General features: G+C 49.1%; 1 protein-coding gene across 1 annotated transcript; it reads left to right on the forward strand.

Annotated features, from left to right (window-relative positions):
* The first annotated feature begins 2,057 nt into the window (after positions 1–2,057).
* Positions 2,058–18,758, forward strand: ube2g2 (ubiquitin-conjugating enzyme E2G 2 (UBC7 homolog, yeast)). The gene is given in 7 exon segments (XM_030380662.1): positions 2,058–2,218; positions 2,681–2,716; positions 2,968–3,013; positions 5,513–5,583; positions 5,586–5,630; positions 17,899–18,039; positions 18,132–18,758. Coding segments are annotated over 7 exon segments (495 nt in total). The 5' UTR covers positions 2,058–2,175; the 3' UTR covers positions 18,245–18,758.
* Positions 18,759–19,551: the final 793 nt, after the last annotated feature.

Here is a 19,551-nt window from a genome sequence, read left to right on the forward strand (position 1 = left end):
CCATAAAATAGCATGTCATGGCACCTTTAAATGTGATGCATGCCTCCAAATCGTGTGATGCGTCCTATCAGCTGCGTTTTTGGGGATAAAATAAGAGCGATGACATGACAGTAGTCATCGCTCTTATTTTACTGACCTTAACCATTACCGGCCCATCTCCAATCTCCCTTTCATCTCCAAAACACTTGAAAGGGTGGTTGCCGCACAACTACAGTCCCACCTCGACACTAACAATCTCCACGAACCGTTCCAATCTGGCTTCCGTCCAAAACACAGCACTGAGACAGCCCTAGTCAAAATCACCAACGACCTCCTCCTTGCAGCCGACTCTGGATTACTCACCATTCTCATCCTCCTCGATCTCAGCGCAGCATTTGACACCATCTCCCACCCTCTGCTCCTGGACGCCTAGCTGGTATTGGGATCACTGGTGCTGCACTCTCCTGGTTTACATCCTACCTCACCGGCCGTCAACAATTTGTTCAACTAAGCAACCACAAGTCTGGGTGTTCAGGTGTCTCACTGGGCGTCCCCCAGGGGTCAGTCTTGGGTCCACTCTCTTCACCACTTACCTCCTCCCGCTGGGCACACTCCTCCGTCACCATGGGGTCCATTTTCATTGCTACGCTGACGACACACAGGTCTACATCTCCACCAAACCCACCGCTGCCATCCCCCACCCCTCCCTCATCACGTGCCTGGAAGAGATCCGGAGCTGGTTGAGCAGGAACTTCCTGAAACTCAATGGAAACAAGACCGAGGCCCTGCTCATCGGATCCAAATCCACCCTCACTAAATCACAACACACCCAGCTCCACTCATAATTATCGATGGATTCCCAGTACCCTTCTCCTCCAAAGTCAAGAGCCTCGGCGTCATCCTGGACAACACCCTCTCATTCGCACCCCATATTCACAACATCACCCGGACTGCATTCTTCCACCTCCGCAACATCGCCAGACTCCGCCCATCACTGACCCAATCCAGCGCTGAAATCCTAGTTCACTCATTTGTCACATCACGCATAGACTACTGCAACGCCCTCCTCACGGACTCCCACCAAACTTATCAACAGACTGCAGATCATTCAGAACTCAGCCGCCCGGATCATCACCCGCACCAAATCATCTGACCACATCACCCCTGTCCTCATTCAACCACTGGCTCCCAGTACACTACCGCATCCAATACAAAACCCTACTCCTCACCTACAAAGCTCTCCATAACCTACCCCAGTTATCTCTGCGACCTCCTCCAAGAATACACTCCCTCCCGCTCCCTCCGCTCAACCTCTGCTGGACTACTATGTATCCCCACATCACGACTCACTTCAATGGGTGCCCGGTCATTCAGCTGTTCAGCACCCAGGCTCTGGAACTCCTCCCCCCACACATAAAACAGTCAGACACCATTTCAACCTTCAAGTCACAACTCAAAACTCACTTGTTCAAACTCGCACACAACGTCTAACTGATCACTGTTTTGATTGTTTTTTTTTTTATTTATTCTTATTGCTTATGTTTATTTATTTATTTATTTTTTCCACAATGTCTTGCTTTTTAAAAAATGTATGATGACTATGCTCTGTAAGGTGACCTTGGGTGTCTTGAAAGGCGCCTCTAAATTAAATGTATTATTATTATTATTATTATCCCCAAAAATAATAATAATATAATAATAATCATTTTCTAAGAATAATTAACACACCGTTGGTCTCCCACCATATGCACTGTCATCAGCACAAATGATCTGTCCCTAAAAGTTAAAATCCACCATCCCCCCTGTCTTTTTTTTTACAACTCGACCACTGATAAATAGGTCTGAAATCTATTGTTGACGTTATCCAGGGATGGGTCAGAAGTGATCTGACTGTAAAGAATAAGAGTGAGCTGTATGGCGCATTCTGAATAGTTCCTTTGTTTCCTTGAATCGTTATCAAGTCAATTGTTGAAACGTAATCATTGAACGGGATTCGTTGGGAAGAATATCATCAAAATGACGAAGCGTTCATAATGTCCAACACGTGACCGCTGGAGGACAGGTTGACGTCACGGAAGCTGTCACTGCGGTGACGGCGTCTGAGCATGCGCAGTATGCCGACTGTGTTGACAGCTGTGTTGTCAGGTTTCTATTGACTCGTTATACTCCTGATCGGAACTCCACAGTTGGAGGATAATGGCCGGGACAGCGCTAAAAAGACTCATGGCGGAGTATAAACGTGAGTTAATGTTATTACGTTATGTTATAAGGTTACCGTACCCTGTTAACTCTGCTAGCGTCACAGTAGCTAACTCTGCTAGCATCACAGTAGCTAACCCTACTAGCACCACAGTAGCCAGCCTGGGTCAGTGTTTATTAGAGTCTCCTCCACTCTGGTTGCATGGAAACTATTAAACACGTTTGCTAACAGACATGCCAGCTGTGCGTGGAAGTGGACCAGAGGCAACAATAACGAGTTATAACACGTTATGTGTTATAACACGTTACCTCTTAACTCTATTTGATGACTCTTCTTCAGTCTACTTAGTTGATGTGTCCTCGTCAGTGTACTGGATTAGTCCTCTTCAGTCTGTACTTTGTGAGTCCTCTTCAGTCTACTGGATGAGTCCTCTTCAGTCTACTGGATGAGTCCCACAGTCTACTTGATGGGTCCTCATCATGTGTTCTTTGTGTTCCTCAGAGCTGACCCTGAACCCCCCAGAAGGCATCGTGGCAGGTGAGAGAGCGGCTGTGGTTAGCCAAACTGTTTTCTATATTCACCAATGTTCTACAAATGGAATAAACTCAATCCACTGTGATTTATTTTTGTATTTTGACCACAACTTATAGAAAGCTTCAACTTAAACTGAAACCATTTATTTGGCATCAAATTGTTTCATGTAAAGCTGTAAACCAAAATATGTCATCATGTTTCCTACATGATATCATGCTTTATATTTATCTTTAAACCAACTTGTTTGTGTCTAGGTCCAGCCAATGAGGAGAACTTCTTTGAGTGGGAAGCTCTGATCATGTAAGTTACTAACATCTCGAGATTTGAGGTTCAGATCGGGCCTGGACCTGGTCCAGGACGCTGCCACTAGGCCGGAACCTCTCCACTGAAGCCCTTATTCCACCTCCAGACCGCTTATTCCTTTTAAATCCAGGGTCAAAACATTTTAATCTTCAAGGCTGGGATTTTATCTGGTTGGATTTGTGCCTGGAATTTGTCTCTTTTATCTGTGTACAGTGATGCTTATTTGTAGTTTTGATTCTCATCGTGATTTTACTCACCTGCTCTGAGCTGTACGGCACTTTGGTCAACCAACATATTTTAAACGTGCTTTAGAAATAAACTCACGGACACACATAGCTTTAAAGCTCTAACTGTAACTCTGAAGTATTGAAGTTAGAATCCATTAACGTTGGTTAAATTCTCTATTCATGAGTCTGGTCAGGCACACAGACAGCAGAAGACACAGGTCAGATATTATCAACATATTCAACAGAAGAAAGGTTGATCTATTTCAGCTAGCATCATTATGAAGTCTGAAGGTCTCACCTCTGATTGACTCTGGTATCGTTATTGTGCAGGTACAATGTTGACCACTAGGTGTCTCTCCTCCCCTGCCGTTGGTTGAACACAGTGTAGAAACGTCTTCATGTGTGTCTATAGTTCCTCTTGTATTTTCTGATCTGGTCTGCATCAGTAGGTCCTAACCTTTGCCTTCAGGTGGACCAATAAATATCAACCTGACGCCCGGGATTCCACCGCACGCGTTACGGCCGCGTTACGGCTGCGGCACGGAACGGCTGCGACTGCCCTGCTTGCATTTCCACCGGGCGCGTTACAGCAGCGCAACCCTGCCTTGCGAGCCAGCCGTATTCACGCGAGATCACGAGATCACGCCATAATCCTAAACCTAATGTACTCAACTTCCACTCCCAAAACGACTGCAATTAAATGCCACACTTTGTCCTTCCGGCCATTGCCCTTATAAAAAGGATGATTTGGTATATAAATTACTTCATGTTGCTGAACTTCAACAATGAGTCTCTCGTCGTCCATGTTGCCGACCCTCTGACCCGGGGATTCCACCGGACGCATTACGGCTGCGGCACGGAACGGCTGCGATTTTGCCCTGCTTGCATTTCCACCGGGCGCGTTACGGCAGCGAAACGCTGCCTTGCGAGCCAGCCATATTCACGCGAGATCACGAGATCACGCGATAATCCTAAACCTAATGTACTCACCTTCCACTCCCAAAACTACTGCAATTAAATGCCACGCTTTGTCCTTTCTGACATTGACCCTTTGATTGATTGACTGCTGACCTGGTGCCACCGGTCATGACGTAATAATGTTGATGTGAATTTGGGATAGGCTACATGAGCTGAGTATTGTGTTTTCTTTTGAAAATTTACCGGATGCTCTATGGCTTTTACTTTTTCACTTCCTGCCCTGCTCGATCTGCTCTGTTGAAATTGACGCGGTTCAGCAACGGCTTGCGGCAAAAATAGAAATGCTACGGAATGATAGCGCTTCGGCACGGCGAGCCGCTTCTGGGACGCTGCTGAGACGTTCCGCAGCCGCGCCCGGTGGAAATGGTCTCATTGATTAGAGTGGAACCTATCTGCTGCGGTGACCGCGGCCAAGACGTGCCGCAGCCGTAACGCGTCCGGTGGAATCAGGCCTTTAGGTTTGGCACTATCCACTCGCCATAGATAGGTTCCACTCTAATCAATGATACCATTTCCACCGGGAGCGGCTGCGGAACGTCTCAGCAGCGTCCCAGGAGTGGCTCGCCGTGCCGCAGGCGCAGCGCTATCATTCCGTAGCATTTCTATTTTTGCCGCAAAAAAAGAAAAAAGTGTTTAATTATGAAACGCCAACTATTAAATTGCAAAATTATTATTTTTTAAATAATAAAAAGTTATAATACTATATTTACTCAAGGATATCATAATATTAATGTATTTATTTCAATGGTTTATATATATTTTGTATTTATTGTAAATGTAATGATTATTGCCAGAGGTTGCTAGACCTCTGGCAATAAGCAAAATGAACTGATCTATGTCCCAATCTTCTTTCTCACTGTCTGTTTACCTCACTGTGTATCTGTCTGCCTACTTGTCTTTCTCCCTGTCTGTCTGTCGTAATCCATGTCTGTTTACCTAACTGTCTGGTCCGCCTATCGGTCTTTCTCCCTCCCTGGCTGTCTGGCTGTCCTTCTGTGTGTCTCCCTGTCTGTCTGTGTGTGTCTCCCTTCCTGTCTCCCCGTGGGTCTGTCTGTGTGTGTGTGTCTCCCTCCCTGCTGTCTGTGTGTGCGTCTCCCTTCCTGTATCCCTATGGGTATTTTTCGTGGGTCTGTCTGTGTGTGTGTTTCCCTCCCTTTCGGTCCGTTTGTGTCTGTCCCCCGTCCCTGTCTGTCTCCATCCCTGTCGTCTGTGTGTGTGTCTGTCTCCCTGTTTTTTTGGGTATGTGTGTGTGCCTCCCTCCCTGTCTGTCTCCTTCCCTGTCTGTCTCCAGGGGTCCTGAGGACACGTGTTTTGAAGGAGGAGTGTTTCCTGCTGTCCTCAGTTTCCCGTCTGACTACCCCCTCAGCCCCCCAAGATGAGGTTTATCTGTGACATGTTCCACCCCAATAGTAAGTACTGGTCCCCCCTCACAAGGACTGGTAGACGATACAGAGTACTGGTACCCACTACAAGTACTAGTAGATGATACAGAGTACTGGTACACAATCACAAGGACTTGTAGACGATACAGAGTACTGGTCCCCCCTCACAAGGACTGGTAGACGATACAGAGTACTGGTATACCCGCTACAAGGACAAGTAGATGATACAGAGTAATGGTGTCCCCTCATCAAGGACTAGTAGATGATACAGAGTACTGGTACACCCTCACAAGGACTGGTAGACGATACAGAGTACTGGTACACACTCAAAAGGACTGGTAGACCATACTTGGGTTTGGTTTAGGTGTGATCGTGATCCGACTCTAGGAAGCAAAAACAATCCTTTGTTGGATGAATAGACTAGTTATATTCAGAAACAATAATAATCAGCCAGGTTTTTTGGGATCTTTTCGAAGATAAAGATAAATCTGGTCCGACATAGATGAGCATTCAGGGCCAATCTAAATCTGGTCAAACTACTATTTGAAGCAGTTGATGGTGGTCGCACCAAACTGACATTTTCAACAATTCAGTGAATGCTGGAACTGATAGGAACCCTAGTACAAGCCTGGGGACCATGGATGTGTGGTTGTGGGCAGTAGTGATAATGAGCTCCTCAGGACCTCTCTGGGCTTCACAGGCTCATTGCAGGATGTCTCTGTTTGTGGATTTTGTCCAACTTGTCCCACTGACGCTCTGTAAAATGTGGATGAACTTTATATTGGACTTGAATATCCATAAACCACAGAAGACAATCATATTACTGGTACCGTGATCCACAAATATGGTGCTTGTGTGCTTTGCAAAATAATATCCACACTTACTTTCAGAACCAAATCTTTTTTATGAACTTTGAACTGTGAATCACTTGGATGCTCCTTCCCAGTTCCTGCTGACCTCTCTCTCACAGTAGGGTTCTGTCCACAGTGGCTTCAGGATGTCCACCCTAGATCCATGGGTGCACCTCCTAGTTTAGTCCCATGTGTTCCGCAGCCAAACGCATTATACGTACATAGCACACACCTCTGGATGTTGGCGAGCCGATTTACGTATTGCCACCTTCCTGCCTAGTTAAGAAAATAACAGTTTGAGTGAAATTTATTGTAAAGGCTAGAAACCTGCATGCTATAATGTTTTTGACATTTTGGAACAACGCATTCAGGGTGCACTCACACTAGGCCATCCGGCCGTGGCCGTTTTCACACCTAACCGTGCTCAAATCTGCCAGTGTGAGTGTGGCCAGGCCAACTTGGCCACTTGGGAGAGGTGTGCTGCTACGGTACGGGCCGCCATGGTACAGATGCTAATGAGCCGACCTACGCACACGCACGGCTACGCAACCTGAGCTGGATGACGTATAGTCCATGCGATGACCATGGTCATAATAAAGGCGACGAGCCTTCTTTCCCATTCAACGGTAAACATGGCGTCAAGCGGTTCAACTGTTGGTTCACGTTGGTCCCATAGAGAAGTCGAGTGTCTGTTAGCCATTTGGGCAGACGATACTATTCAGGCAGAGTTAGAGAAGACCCACAAGAAATTCTATGTATTTGGGAGAATCCACGAATCAATGACTTTATTATGGTCCATGCAGCGGACGCTTGGTGATGACGTGTTACGACGTGATGACGTATGTACAAGAGCCTACCGTGGCCCGGCCACAGTTGCGACGGCCAACGGCCACGGCCAGATGGCCTAGTGTGAGTGCAGGCCAGAGAACAACGGGGCCAGTTGAGCACGGTTAGGTGTGAAAACGGCCAACGGCCAGATGGCCTAGTGTGAGTGCACCCTCATAATCTAAGAAATCTGTTCCATCTCATGTGTAATATGTAAGGACATCATGTGTGAGAGATAGGTTATGTATGAAACCAACAATATTATAAAAGGCTAGATGTCTTGGCATTTGTTCATCGTTGTGTGCAAGTTGTATTGTGTGACGGTTTTTCATCAGTTGGGTTTATGTATGAACTGCTGTACGACAGGATCACAGAGAATATACCTTTCACTTGAAGGCCCCCTCCCATACAGGCCACTTTACTGCAGATCACGTTGTTGATATGGTTGACTTGTGCCTTCACTCCAACCTCACCCCTTCATTCCACCCTCACTCCACCCTCACCCCTTCATTCCACCCTCACTCCTTCACTCCACCCGTACCCCTTCACTCCAACCTCACCCCTTCATTCCACCCTCACTCCACCCTCACCCCTTCATTCCACCCTCACTCCTTCACTCCACCCGTACCCCTTCACTCCACCCTCACTCCTTCCCTCCACCCTCACACTACCCTCAATCCTCATTCCATCATCCCTTTACCCTCACTCCTCCACTCCATCCTCACTCCTCACTCTGGAGCTCCTTCACTCCACCCTTACTCCTCCCTCTGGAGCTCCTTCACTCCACCCTCACTCCTCCCTCTGGAGCTCCTTCACTCCACCCTCACTCCTCCCTCTGGAGCTCCTTCACTCCACCCTCACTCCTCCCTCTGGATCTCCTTCACTCCACCCTCACTCCTCACTCTGGAGCTCCTTCACTCCACCCTCACTCCTCACTCTGGAGCTCCTTCCCTCCATCCTCACTCCTTAACTCCACCCTCACTCCTACCTCACTCCTCACTCACAACCGTTTGGTATTCATCCACAGTGGCGTTAGGATATCCACACATCCTTCCTCCACCATTCCCATACTATGACATCTGTTGGTTTTGTATAGAGGCCACTGTGTAAGCCAATGTGTTCACCTCATGGTTACAAGGTGGGGGCTTGAGTTTTGGAGAAACGAGTATAGTGAGTAGAGTTTAAGAGTATAGTAAAAATTGTGGATTGTGGTAAACATAACGTGATTTCTTTTCTTTTTTTCTCACTTGCTTTAATATCGCATGTCGTATTAACAAGTTTATGCAATTAATCCATCCACATTTTATAGATTTTTAATTTAAACTAATTTTAAACTTGAAGTTAAACTTGAAATTCTGTTCTGAAAGTGATTGGAAGACAAGTTTTTTACAAGTAAAATTTGTAGATCGTGAAATATCATTGTCTATTTCATTTTACAGAGGGACATACATCCAAGTATTTGTGGATCGGGGTCTACACACTTCTTGAATTGCATGTCTTCGAAGATCAGCATGTGTTCGGGAGGAGGTGTTTTCTTGTGGCTAGAAAACTATCCACAAAGTACGAGTAGATCACACTGATCAATAGGGCTGGGCGATATGACGATATATATCGTGTGATGATATAAAAATGTCTATCGTTTCATATTATCCTCTATCGTTTATATCGTCTTGTCGCAAATCACACTCTTTACGGTAATATTTTACGTCATTTGGACGACGCTATACATTCTTCCACACGGCACGTGAACGCAACACAAACTAACGATAGTTACCTATGTAACTACGGTTCTATGAATCCTGGATGACCGCCAGAGGCGGTGCTTCAAGCACTGGATTTATCTGTCTCGCGCATGCGCAGTTCGAGTACCTAATATCAACAAAGTCACCTGTGACCCCTGATGAGCTCCGGACAGCCTATATCTTCCGGTGACATCAGAGGATCTGTTCCTGCAGAATCTTCTCGCGAGTACACAAGGATTCTGAGTGACAGAGCGCTCTGGCGGTCATCCAGGATTCATAGAACCGTAGTTACATACGTAACTATCGTTCTATTTCATCCTTACTGACCGCCAGAGGCGGTGCTTCAAGCACTGGATGGCTCATACCAACAAGGTCACAAGGAACTCCAGCACCTACCTCATTGAGAGGGAACAGCAGAGTCGGGCAACAGGACCACGGCCAACGGATGGGGAGTGGCAACGTTCACCCGGTAGAACCTGGAAAAGGTACATGGTGATGTCCATGATGCTGCATCACAGATGTCTTCCAGGGGCACGCCCCGCAGGGCAGCCCATGACGTTGAGACAGCCCTGGTAGAGTGGCACCTGACCCCGGATGGCAGGGGGTGACCACCTCCTTTATAGGCATGGGTGATGACGTCCACAACCCAATGAGACAATCGCTGCTTGGAGAGAGCACAGCCCCTCCTAGGACCACCATAGCAGAGGAAGAGCTGGTCCGAGCGTCTAATGCCTGCGGTCGCAGCTACGTACGCTCTCAGAGCTCGCACAGGACACAGCAGTTTGAACCTGTCCTCCCCTTCCGAGGCGAAAATTGTGCCAGACGGACAGGTCGGTTGAGGTTCGACGATGACAGAACCTTCGGGAGGAAAGCTGGATTCGGCCACAGGGTAACCCCTGAGCCATCTGAGTTCCACCTCAGACATGAGTCACTCACGGACAGAGCATGAAGCGCCCCGACGCGCTTCGCTGACGCGATGGCGAGGAGAAAGGCAGTTTTAGTGGAGACCCACTTCAGCTCCGCCTGAGCCAGGGGTTCAAAAGGAGGCAAGCATAAAGCATCGAGCACCAGGTGCAGATCCCATGCTGGGGCACGCTGTGCTCGTGGGGGTCGTAACCGCAACGCCCCCTTCAGAAAAAGGGACACCAATCTGTGGCCCCCCACTGTGTCATTATCTACCCGAGCATGTCTCGAGGAGATGGCTGCCACGTATACCCTCAGAGTAGCTGGGGCCCGGCCGCCATCCAGGAGTGACTGGAGGAACTCCAAAATCATTGGAACTGAACAATGCACAGGGTCCTCAGCCCTGTCTGAACACCATGCCGTAAATAGCTGCCACCTTTTCTCATACTGCGCCCGGGTAGAAGGCGCCCTGGCGTTCAGTATGGTATTGCAGACATCGTCTGAGCACTCAGTCAGCAGCGGGTTGGGCCCTGCAGCGGCCAGACCCATAGCTGTAGGCAACGAGGGTCGGGATGCCAGATCTTGCCCTGTAACTGTGACAGGAGATCCTTCCTGTCGGGAAGGCGCTGTGGTGAACTGCTGCAGAGCCTGCGCAGCAGTGGAAACCATGTTCTCCCTGGCCAGAAGGGGGCTACCAACAGCAGTCTGTGACCCTGCTGGAGGACCCTCTGTAGCGTCGGAAAAATCAGAGGGATTGGGGAAAGGCATAGAGGGGACCCTCTGGCCAATCGTGGGCGAGAGCATCCTGACCCAGAGGGCTGCTCTCCTCTGCCCAGGAGAACCACAGGGGGCAATGGGTCGACTCCTTTGTGGCAAAGAGATCCACCTCTGCCCTGCCGAAGACGTCCCAGATGTTGAGGAAGACCTCCGGATGAAGCCGCCACTCCCCCGGCGGCGGCTTGCAACGGGAGAGTGAGTCTGCAGCCTGATTCTGTACCCCTGGCAAATACATTGCTCTCAGGCTGGCCAGGCGTGGTGCTGCCCACAACAGGAGGTCCCGGGATGCCTGCAACAACCAGTGCAGACCTGGTGCCTCCCTGGTGGTTTATGTGAGAGACGGCCGAGACATTGTCCGACCGCACGAGCACATGCCGGCCGCCCAGGAAGGGAAGAAATGACTGCAGTGCCCTGTGCACAGCCCGCAGCTCCAGAACATTGATATGCTCCGAGCGGACCTGAGCAGGCCACAGCCCCTGAGCTGTCCGGTTCTGCCACACAGCACCCCACCCCGAGAGGGAGGCATCTGTTGGAACGGTTTCCCGACGGGATGCAATGGAACCCATGGGCATGCCCTGGAGAAGAAACGATCTGTCCCTCCACGGAGCCAGAGCAAGTAGGCAGCAGCGTGACACCCTGAGTCCCCTGTGCCGGTGCCACCTGACCCTCTGGAGGGGGCGTAAGCGACAGCAGTCCTAGAGGAACCACTGTAGCGGCAGCCGTCAGTTTCCCTAGGAGGCTCAAAAACTCCACATAGCGCAACAGCCTGCCTTCCCGAAACAGGAGAAGGAGGCGGAGGATGCCGTCCACCCGCTGTGGCGACGGACAGGCCTTCATGGCGACTGCGTCGAGAGACACACCGAGAAAAACTATGCTCTGCGATGGCACCAGGCAACTCTTCCTGAGATTCACCCGGAGACCCAGACGGGCCACATGGGAGAGAAGAAGTGTCATGTCCAGGGCCACCTGAGACTGGGATGGTGCACAGATGAGCCAGTCGTCCAGATATGGCAGGATCTTCATGCCCCGCGACTGTAGGGGTGAGAGGGCTGCCGCCACACACCTGGTGAACACCCGTGGGGAAAGGGAGAGGCCAAACGGGAGCACCCTGAACCGAAAACGACGCCCCTGGAAAGCAAACCGCAGAAACTGTCTGTGGTGCGGTGCTATGGGAACGTGAAAGTAGGCATCCTTCAGGTCTACTAATGTAAACCACTCCCCCCTGGCAACAGTACGCAGAACCTCTGCGGTGCTCAGCATGTGGAACCTCAGGATCTTCAGGAACCTGTTTAGGCCCCTCAAGTCGAGGATAGGACGGAGTCCGCCGTCTTTCTTTGCTACCAGAAAATAAGTTGAGTAGAACCCCCCGGGTTGCAACAGGGGATCTACTGGCTCGATGGCGCCCTCCTAACCTAGGAGGGCGGAAAGCTCCTGGGTGAGGGCTTGGGCTTTGGCCGGGTCGTGTATGATGGTCATCTTGACCCGGCCACAGGCTGGGGGCCGGCGTCGGAAGTTTGTACCCATGGGTCAAGGTGGAATGCACCCACGGGTCCCTGGTGGAAGCAGCCCAATAGCTGAGTTGCTGCTGGGAAAAACATTCGACGACCGGCCCCTGACCCTCAGCGCCGGGTCCCCCGACCTCTAAAGGTCCTGGGGGAACGACGTGCAGCATATGGGACCTGAAGCTGCCCCGAGGGCAGCCGCTCAGGGGCCCGAAAGGCCTGTGCCTGCTGCTGAGCAGGCTGTGGACGTGGGCGCTGAGACCTAAGGTAGCCACTGGGGTGAGCCTGTGGGTGATAGCTGCGCTGTGGGGCAGCTGAAGAACCTCTAGGCCTGCTAGGAGGAGGCACACTCCTTTGAAGCACAGATAGATGCTCGCGAGTCTTCCTGGCCTGGAGTGTTCGCTCAAGCGCTTCTAGAGCTGCAGAGCCAAACAGCTCCCCAGGTTCCACTGGAACACTGCGGAGGGTTCTCCTGCACGCCTCAGTGAGGGGAGACTGTGCCAACCAAACCTGGCGGCGAGCCTGGACGAGAGTGGACATTACCCGCCCCAACTCTCTGGACATCAGTGTGAACGCCTGCAAAGAAGCGTCACTGAAATCGTGGGCCGGAGCACCCACTGCAACCTCCTGCAGGGATGCTGACAGAGCGAGCATCAGGTGGGACATAGAATTGCCTATGCGTCCCATGCGTGCCGCTGCGTCATAGGCTTTGGAGAGCAGGTCATCCGTAACCCGACACTGGGGACGAGGACACCTCGCATCCGGTCTTAGAGCCTCATCAGGCGAGACAATTAAAGCGGCTATGGTCGGCTCAACTGCTGGCATGCGGTCCAAGCCAAACTTGGGTGCATCCTGCATGGCTGCCAGTGACCGACCGTCGGATGTTGCATGAGAGTGGGCTCTAGGATCCCTCCAGCATGCATGCAACTCCCTCAGATACTCCTCCGATGGAGGCACGATAAAACTGGCGGGGGCTGGGTCACGCCTGAAGAAAGCACTGGCCGGAGCCGGCTGCGCTTGCGGCACGTCTAGCTGCAGACTGGCCAGGGCCATACGAATGATGGCTCCCATTGAGTTGTCCTCAGAAGCACTAGTAGAGCTGCGGGTCGAAGGACGGGAGCACGCTGCGGAGGCACGGGAGGCTGCGTCCTGTAGGACCCCATCCGGCTCGTATTCAGCAAACTCGGCAGCTGACGCTGCCAGAGAAAGCACATCTTCCTCCGGCTCCAAGGTGGCTGCCGGAGGAGCAAGGGCACCTGGCCCCCCTGCACCAGTCCCAGCCTGAAAGGCTAGGAAGAGGCACTTCATGCTTTCGAGCTCTGCCGTCAATTGGCCTACCTTGGAGGCAAGCCCGGACTCCCTAACCTTCTTCCTAGAAGTGGGGCCTGCGGTCACCGCAGCCCGACGTTTGGAGCGACCATCCTGGGCTAGATTACGTCGCTGGGCTGGGGGCAACAGTTCGGGGGGCGAAACGAGGCCCAACCGTTGTTCCACCTCAGCTAATCTAGCAACTCTAACTGCCCGAGGCATAAAACTGCAGTTCATGCAGGGATCATCTGAAACACCCTCCTTCAGATGCCCGAGGCCAAGGCATGAGGGACACAAATCATGGCCATCCTCAATCTGCAGAGAAGCCATACAGGCCGAGCATGAGTGGTCGCCAACCATGTTGACAACCAGAAAAAATAACACTGTATAAAGCAAGAAACAATAGACACTGGGAGAGGGGGCGAAAACACAACCTTCACCAATGGATATATGAACAGAAAATACCCCAGACAAGTTAGCCTCAGCGGGAACGCTGCTACCAACTACAGTCACACCTCTGCTGGGAGCGGGAGCGAGAGCACTGCCTTCACCAGTTGAGGGTAGCGGTCAGAACGAAACGTAGATAATAATAAGTGCAGTATAAATGCCGGGAGAGGGAGCGAAAGCACAGCCTTCACCGACAAATATTGGCGGGATAACAGCCCAGACAGTTAGCCTCAGCGGGAGCACTGCTACTAACTACAAGGCTAAATATAACTATAAATGCTGGGAGCGGGAGCGAAAAACACTGCCTTCACCAGTTAACACAAAGCGAGCACAACCGAGTTGGCACCGAGGTAAAAATGTACCTAAGCCGGGAGTGGGAGCGCACACACTGCCGTCACCAATAGCAACGATACACAACTTGAAATTAGGTGATAAGCGCAATACAAACGCCAGGCAGAAATTAAATGATAAGCGCAGTATAAATGCCGGGAGAGGGAGCGGGTACACTGCCTTCACCGAAACACGAAATTATAACAAAGTAAATTTATACAGCCGAGGGAGATGCGTTCCACGCAATCCGAACCTCTCGGCGGGTCCGTTGCGGCCTTTAGAGGGTGAGCAGCTCACGGCTCTGACAATATGTCGCAAGGCCACCAGCAACGAACGATCAATGATAATAATAGCCAATTAGCTTTTAGCTAGCAAGGTGATACGATACCTGCGAAGCGAGAAGATGAAAGGAACAGATCCTTCTGATGTCACCTGGAAGATATAGGCTGTCCGGAGCTCATCAGGGGTCACAGGTGACTTTGTTGATATTAGGTACTCGAACTGCGCATGCGCGAGACGGATAAATCCAGTGCTTGAAGCACCGGTCAGTAAGGATGAAATAGAACGTGGAGGAGAGTGAACGTGACAATTCTGAATAGGAGAAGGACTCCCACGACCAGCCAAGACAAAGTGAGGTCGTACCTAAAAGAGGGGCTACGAAATAGGCCTTTCCATGTGGTCACTTTATATAAACTACCGTAATTTTCGGACTATAAGACGCGCCTTTTTTCGATTCTGCGGCTTATATAACGGTGCGGCAGAGGACAGCTGATTTGGAACGGAACAACAGCTGTTCGCTTTCAAGGGGAAAAACTAAGGAACTTCAACCTACTTAGGCCTACTAATTAACCTTCAAAAGCTATTAAATCTTCAACAAAATATGCAGATACTGTCAAAATCGGTTCCAGGGAGTATATAGGGATTATTAATGTTGTTTTTCATGGTGTTTTTTTCTGGAACGAGTATTCGAATATTCGCTCGGAAAAACCAACGAGTATTCAAAGCCTGAAAAATGGCATTTGGGCCAGCCCTAATGGTAATTAAACATTAAAACACTGGTGGTTTATAGTCCAGTGCGGCTTATGTACACATCATTCAATTTAGCTGCTGCGGCTTATACTCCAGTGCGCCTTATAGTGCGGAAAATACGTTATTTATTCATTGAATTTACAGAAAATGTGCTATATCGTGATATATATCGTTATCGGAATATGAATGACCTATATCGGGATATTATATTTTGGTCATATCGCCCAGCCCTACTGATTCAAGTACAAGTACACACTCTACAGCTCTAGTTGTACACACTACTGTTCGTGTTGTTGTATTCAGGTTACTCGTGTGTCTAGGTACGTGGGATGACATCATGGTTGTAAAGGGTAGCCTGCAGTTAGCCCTGTGGAGGACTGTCATTAAGCAGGTTCCCTGTGCTATGCTAACCCATAGGGCCGGTCTGAGCGTTGTTCCCGATAAGAGCAAGATGACATGATGGACGGTGGTCAGCACCACCGTCATCATCATTACCGGGCCTCCTTCACACACCCACAAGGGGGAACACACAGCTCACATTGTGATGTGATGAAGTGGTGGTGATGAAGATGGTGATACCGGTGATGATGATTCATTATATTGATACTGAATAATGTGTTATTGAGCATATTGGATGGCAGGTTGTGAATCTCTTTTAGTGATAATAGACTGTGTTGGAAATGAAGTGCGAGGTTCTTACCTTGTAATCAAATACAGTTGTTTACGGCTCAACATGTATGATTTGTTCCATGCTATTATAAGCAGTGAAGCTGCTCACTATTCTATGGAGAACTTCTTTGCCGTTGCAGTTAAGATATATGCATATCTTTACTAGGGCTGTAATGATACACAAACTCACGATTCGGTTTATCACGATTTTTGACCCACGGTTGCGATACATCCCACGATTTTTTGAAATTTAAAAAGCATTTTATTTAAACAACACTTATATACCAATTACTTAATGTAACATTTAATAACAAATAATTTGGAACACTGAACAGATTTGAACAGAAAGAATACAATTAAAGTATAGATAAATGAATAAAGAAATAACGTGTGGGAGGATGCTTTTTTCAACTGTTTGGTTGGTTTAGTCAAATATCCTTATTAGCACTTATTATTAGGCTATGTAGCTTAAATAATGACATAATCAGGCCGTATAGAATGCAACATGTTTAATAGCTTAACTTTCAATAGATGGAGAAAAACCTGAATGTCATGAACGTCGCAATAACGAGGCGTTACGAGTAGCATATGTGTGTGCGCCAGAATGGCAATGTGCGTATGCGTGTGTGAGTGACGTCAGCGAGTGAGTGGACGACGAGCGAGGAGAGCGAGCGGTAGCGCGGGTGTCTGGTGAAGAAGCGAACGAGTCCGGTAGAATAAAGTACCCATCCTGTCATATAATCGGTGGCCCGCTTCATTCCGACCTATAAGCAGACAAACTGCCAGTCAAATCACACAAAACACTAGAGACAGGATCACACAGGCCCCCTCTGGATAAATGTCGTTCATATCGCATATGAGCACTTCGACGGCTGTGGAGAAAATGCGATCCCTCCGTAGCCACTGAGGATTGCAGTCGCATACTTACGGCATCGATAGGAGGGGGCGCTGTCAGCAGACTATTATTTAGAACAAATTAATAGCAAATTTCAATCTGACAATTTGACCGCAGAGTTAGAAAGGGCGTATCGCGCTTCTGCCTTCTCACACCGCGAGACAGTTTTCGTGGCTTTGAGTATCGCGATTTCGGTTTGATACGCGTATCGTTACAGCCCTAATCTTTACTGACCTGATGCTGAGGAATCCATTGCTTGCTCTCTCTGCCCGCCAGGCTCTGCCTGTTAGTTCTCTACTGACCAGCCACCACTCATGGGCTAGGATCAGGCTCCGTCATACCTATTTTAGTCCATCTCGTATATTAACCAGTTAAGTGGGTACCTACAATATTCAGTTCTAGTATTTGATGATCATGGGAAGGTTCCAGTTCATCTAAAGGGTGTGCATCTCTACAATTACAACTTAGGGCATTTAGCAGACGCTTTTATCCAAAGCGACTGACATCGGATAATACACACATTGACACACCGACGGGCAGTGTCAACCATGCAAGGCGACAGCCAGCTTGTCAGGATCAGTTAGGGTTAAAGTGCTTGCTTAGGGACACATCAACACTCAGCTAGGAGGAGAATGGGATCGAACTAGCAAACCTGAGCTATTGCTGACCATCTCTAGTACTGATGATCATGGGTATGTTCTAGTTTATCCACAGGGTGTGTATTCTCTAGTAGTGGTGATCATGGGTATGTTCCAGTTTATCTACAGGGTAGTGTAACTCTAGTAGTGAGGATCATGGGTATGATCCAGTTTATCCACAGGATGTGTATCTCTAGTAGTGATGATCATGGGTATGTTCTAGTTTATCCACAGGGTGTGTATCTCTAGTAGTGATGATCATAGGTATGTTCCAGTTTATCCACAGGGTGTGTATCTCTAGTAGTGATGATCATAGGTATGTTCCAGTTTATCCACAGGGTGTGTATCTCTAGTAGTGATGGTCATGGGTATGTTTCAGTTTATCCAGACGGCCGGGTGTGTATCTCCATCCTGCACGCCCCGGGTGACGACCCCATGGGCTACGAGAGCAGTGCTGAGAGATGGAGCCCAGTGCAGAGTGTGGAGAAGATTCTGCTGTCTGTGGTCAGCATGCTGGCAGGTACCTACCTACCGGTCTGTCTGCCTGTCTGCCTGTCTGTCTGTGGACAGCATGCTAGACGGTCCCCCTCTTGAATGTGTGACTGTCTTTAGAGCCCAACGATGAGAGCGGTGCCAACGTGGACGCGTCTAAGATGTGGAGAGAAGACCGCCTGCAGTTCAACCAGCTGGCCCAGCAGGTGGTCCGCAGGTCCCTGGGCCTCTAGACATGAGGTCATCAGCCTGAGTGTGTGTGTGTGTGTGTGTGTGTGTGTGTGTGTGTGTGTGTGTGTTGAATCATGGACGTCTAGAATTGTGCGTCGCTCAAGAGATATCACTGAACCTGCTCACTAGTCATGACAACCATTAGAGACAACACCACCCGGCCGTGATGGAGCACAAACTGAAGACCATTGATCATGTCTCTGTGTGTGTGTGTGTGTGTTGTGTGTGTGTGTGTGTGTGTGTGTGTGTGTGTGTGTGTGTGTGTGTGTGTGTGTGTGGTGTGTGTGTGTGGTGTGTGTGTGTGGTGTGTGTGTGTGTTGTGTTAAAGAACTGCTTCAGAGACTCAGTATTAGAGGAATAGTTTAACTCAAGCCACACCCCTTCCCATTTTGCACCAATGAGGACAGAGATACAGCTTTCAATTCATGAGCCTATCCATGGCCCCCATTGTGATGAACTCACTGGTCACCTCTTCATTCAATCAATAAACTAAATGAATACTACAAATACCTCTTACCTCTTTTAGTGTGCATGCGTTTCTTTGTGTCTGTGTAAGAAACTACTGGTATATGTGTTTTTTTCAACCTTGTGGATAAACACCAGGTTTCTCCTTGCTAGGTGCTACTGTAGCAAGCTTACTGTACGTCCACACCAGAAGCGAATTGAGCGACCAAGTCGCCGGAAGTCATTCACTTTCTATGGGCAAGCGACCAGAGCGACCAAAGCGACCAAAGCGACCAACGCTACCAGCGGCCAAAGTTCAGCGACCAGAGCGTCAAAAGAAAGTTGAAAACTTTTTAACTTTATGCAAATGACTATGACGCGCTTCAGCGGCCAAACACTGACAGCCAATCGGAATGTAGACGCTCTTCGCTTGCGTGGATCCCAGGGAACACCGGCAGGCACTTTGGTTCCTACCTACCTTTATTCACTCACTGAACAAAATGTCGGCTGAAGTATTAATCGCGGCTGTAACTGGGCACCCGGTGTTGTACGACCCAACCCTTTTTCAGTTCAGAGATCGAAACGCCATAGTGGTTTGGATACGAAGTGATGATAAGCGGGACTATTTATACATCTAGAACGTTCGTATTTAAGCGGGAATCATTTTCATTTGCTCTCCATGCCACCAATCTAACCAACCAATCGCGTGTAGCATGCTTTAAACAAAACCAAAAAAGTTTTTGAAATCGTCACATAAACAAACTAATCGACAAGACGAGGGATACATGACAAGGGATATATCTCTTGTCTTTTATCCCTCTATTCCCCACTATTCACGGAGCCTGAGGTGAATAATTGTTAATTA

Source organism: Gadus morhua, chromosome 16, assembly GCF_902167405.1.
Source record: "Gadus morhua chromosome 16, gadMor3.0, whole genome shotgun sequence".
NCBI classification, from domain to species: domain Eukaryota; kingdom Metazoa; phylum Chordata; class Actinopteri; order Gadiformes; family Gadidae; genus Gadus; species Gadus morhua.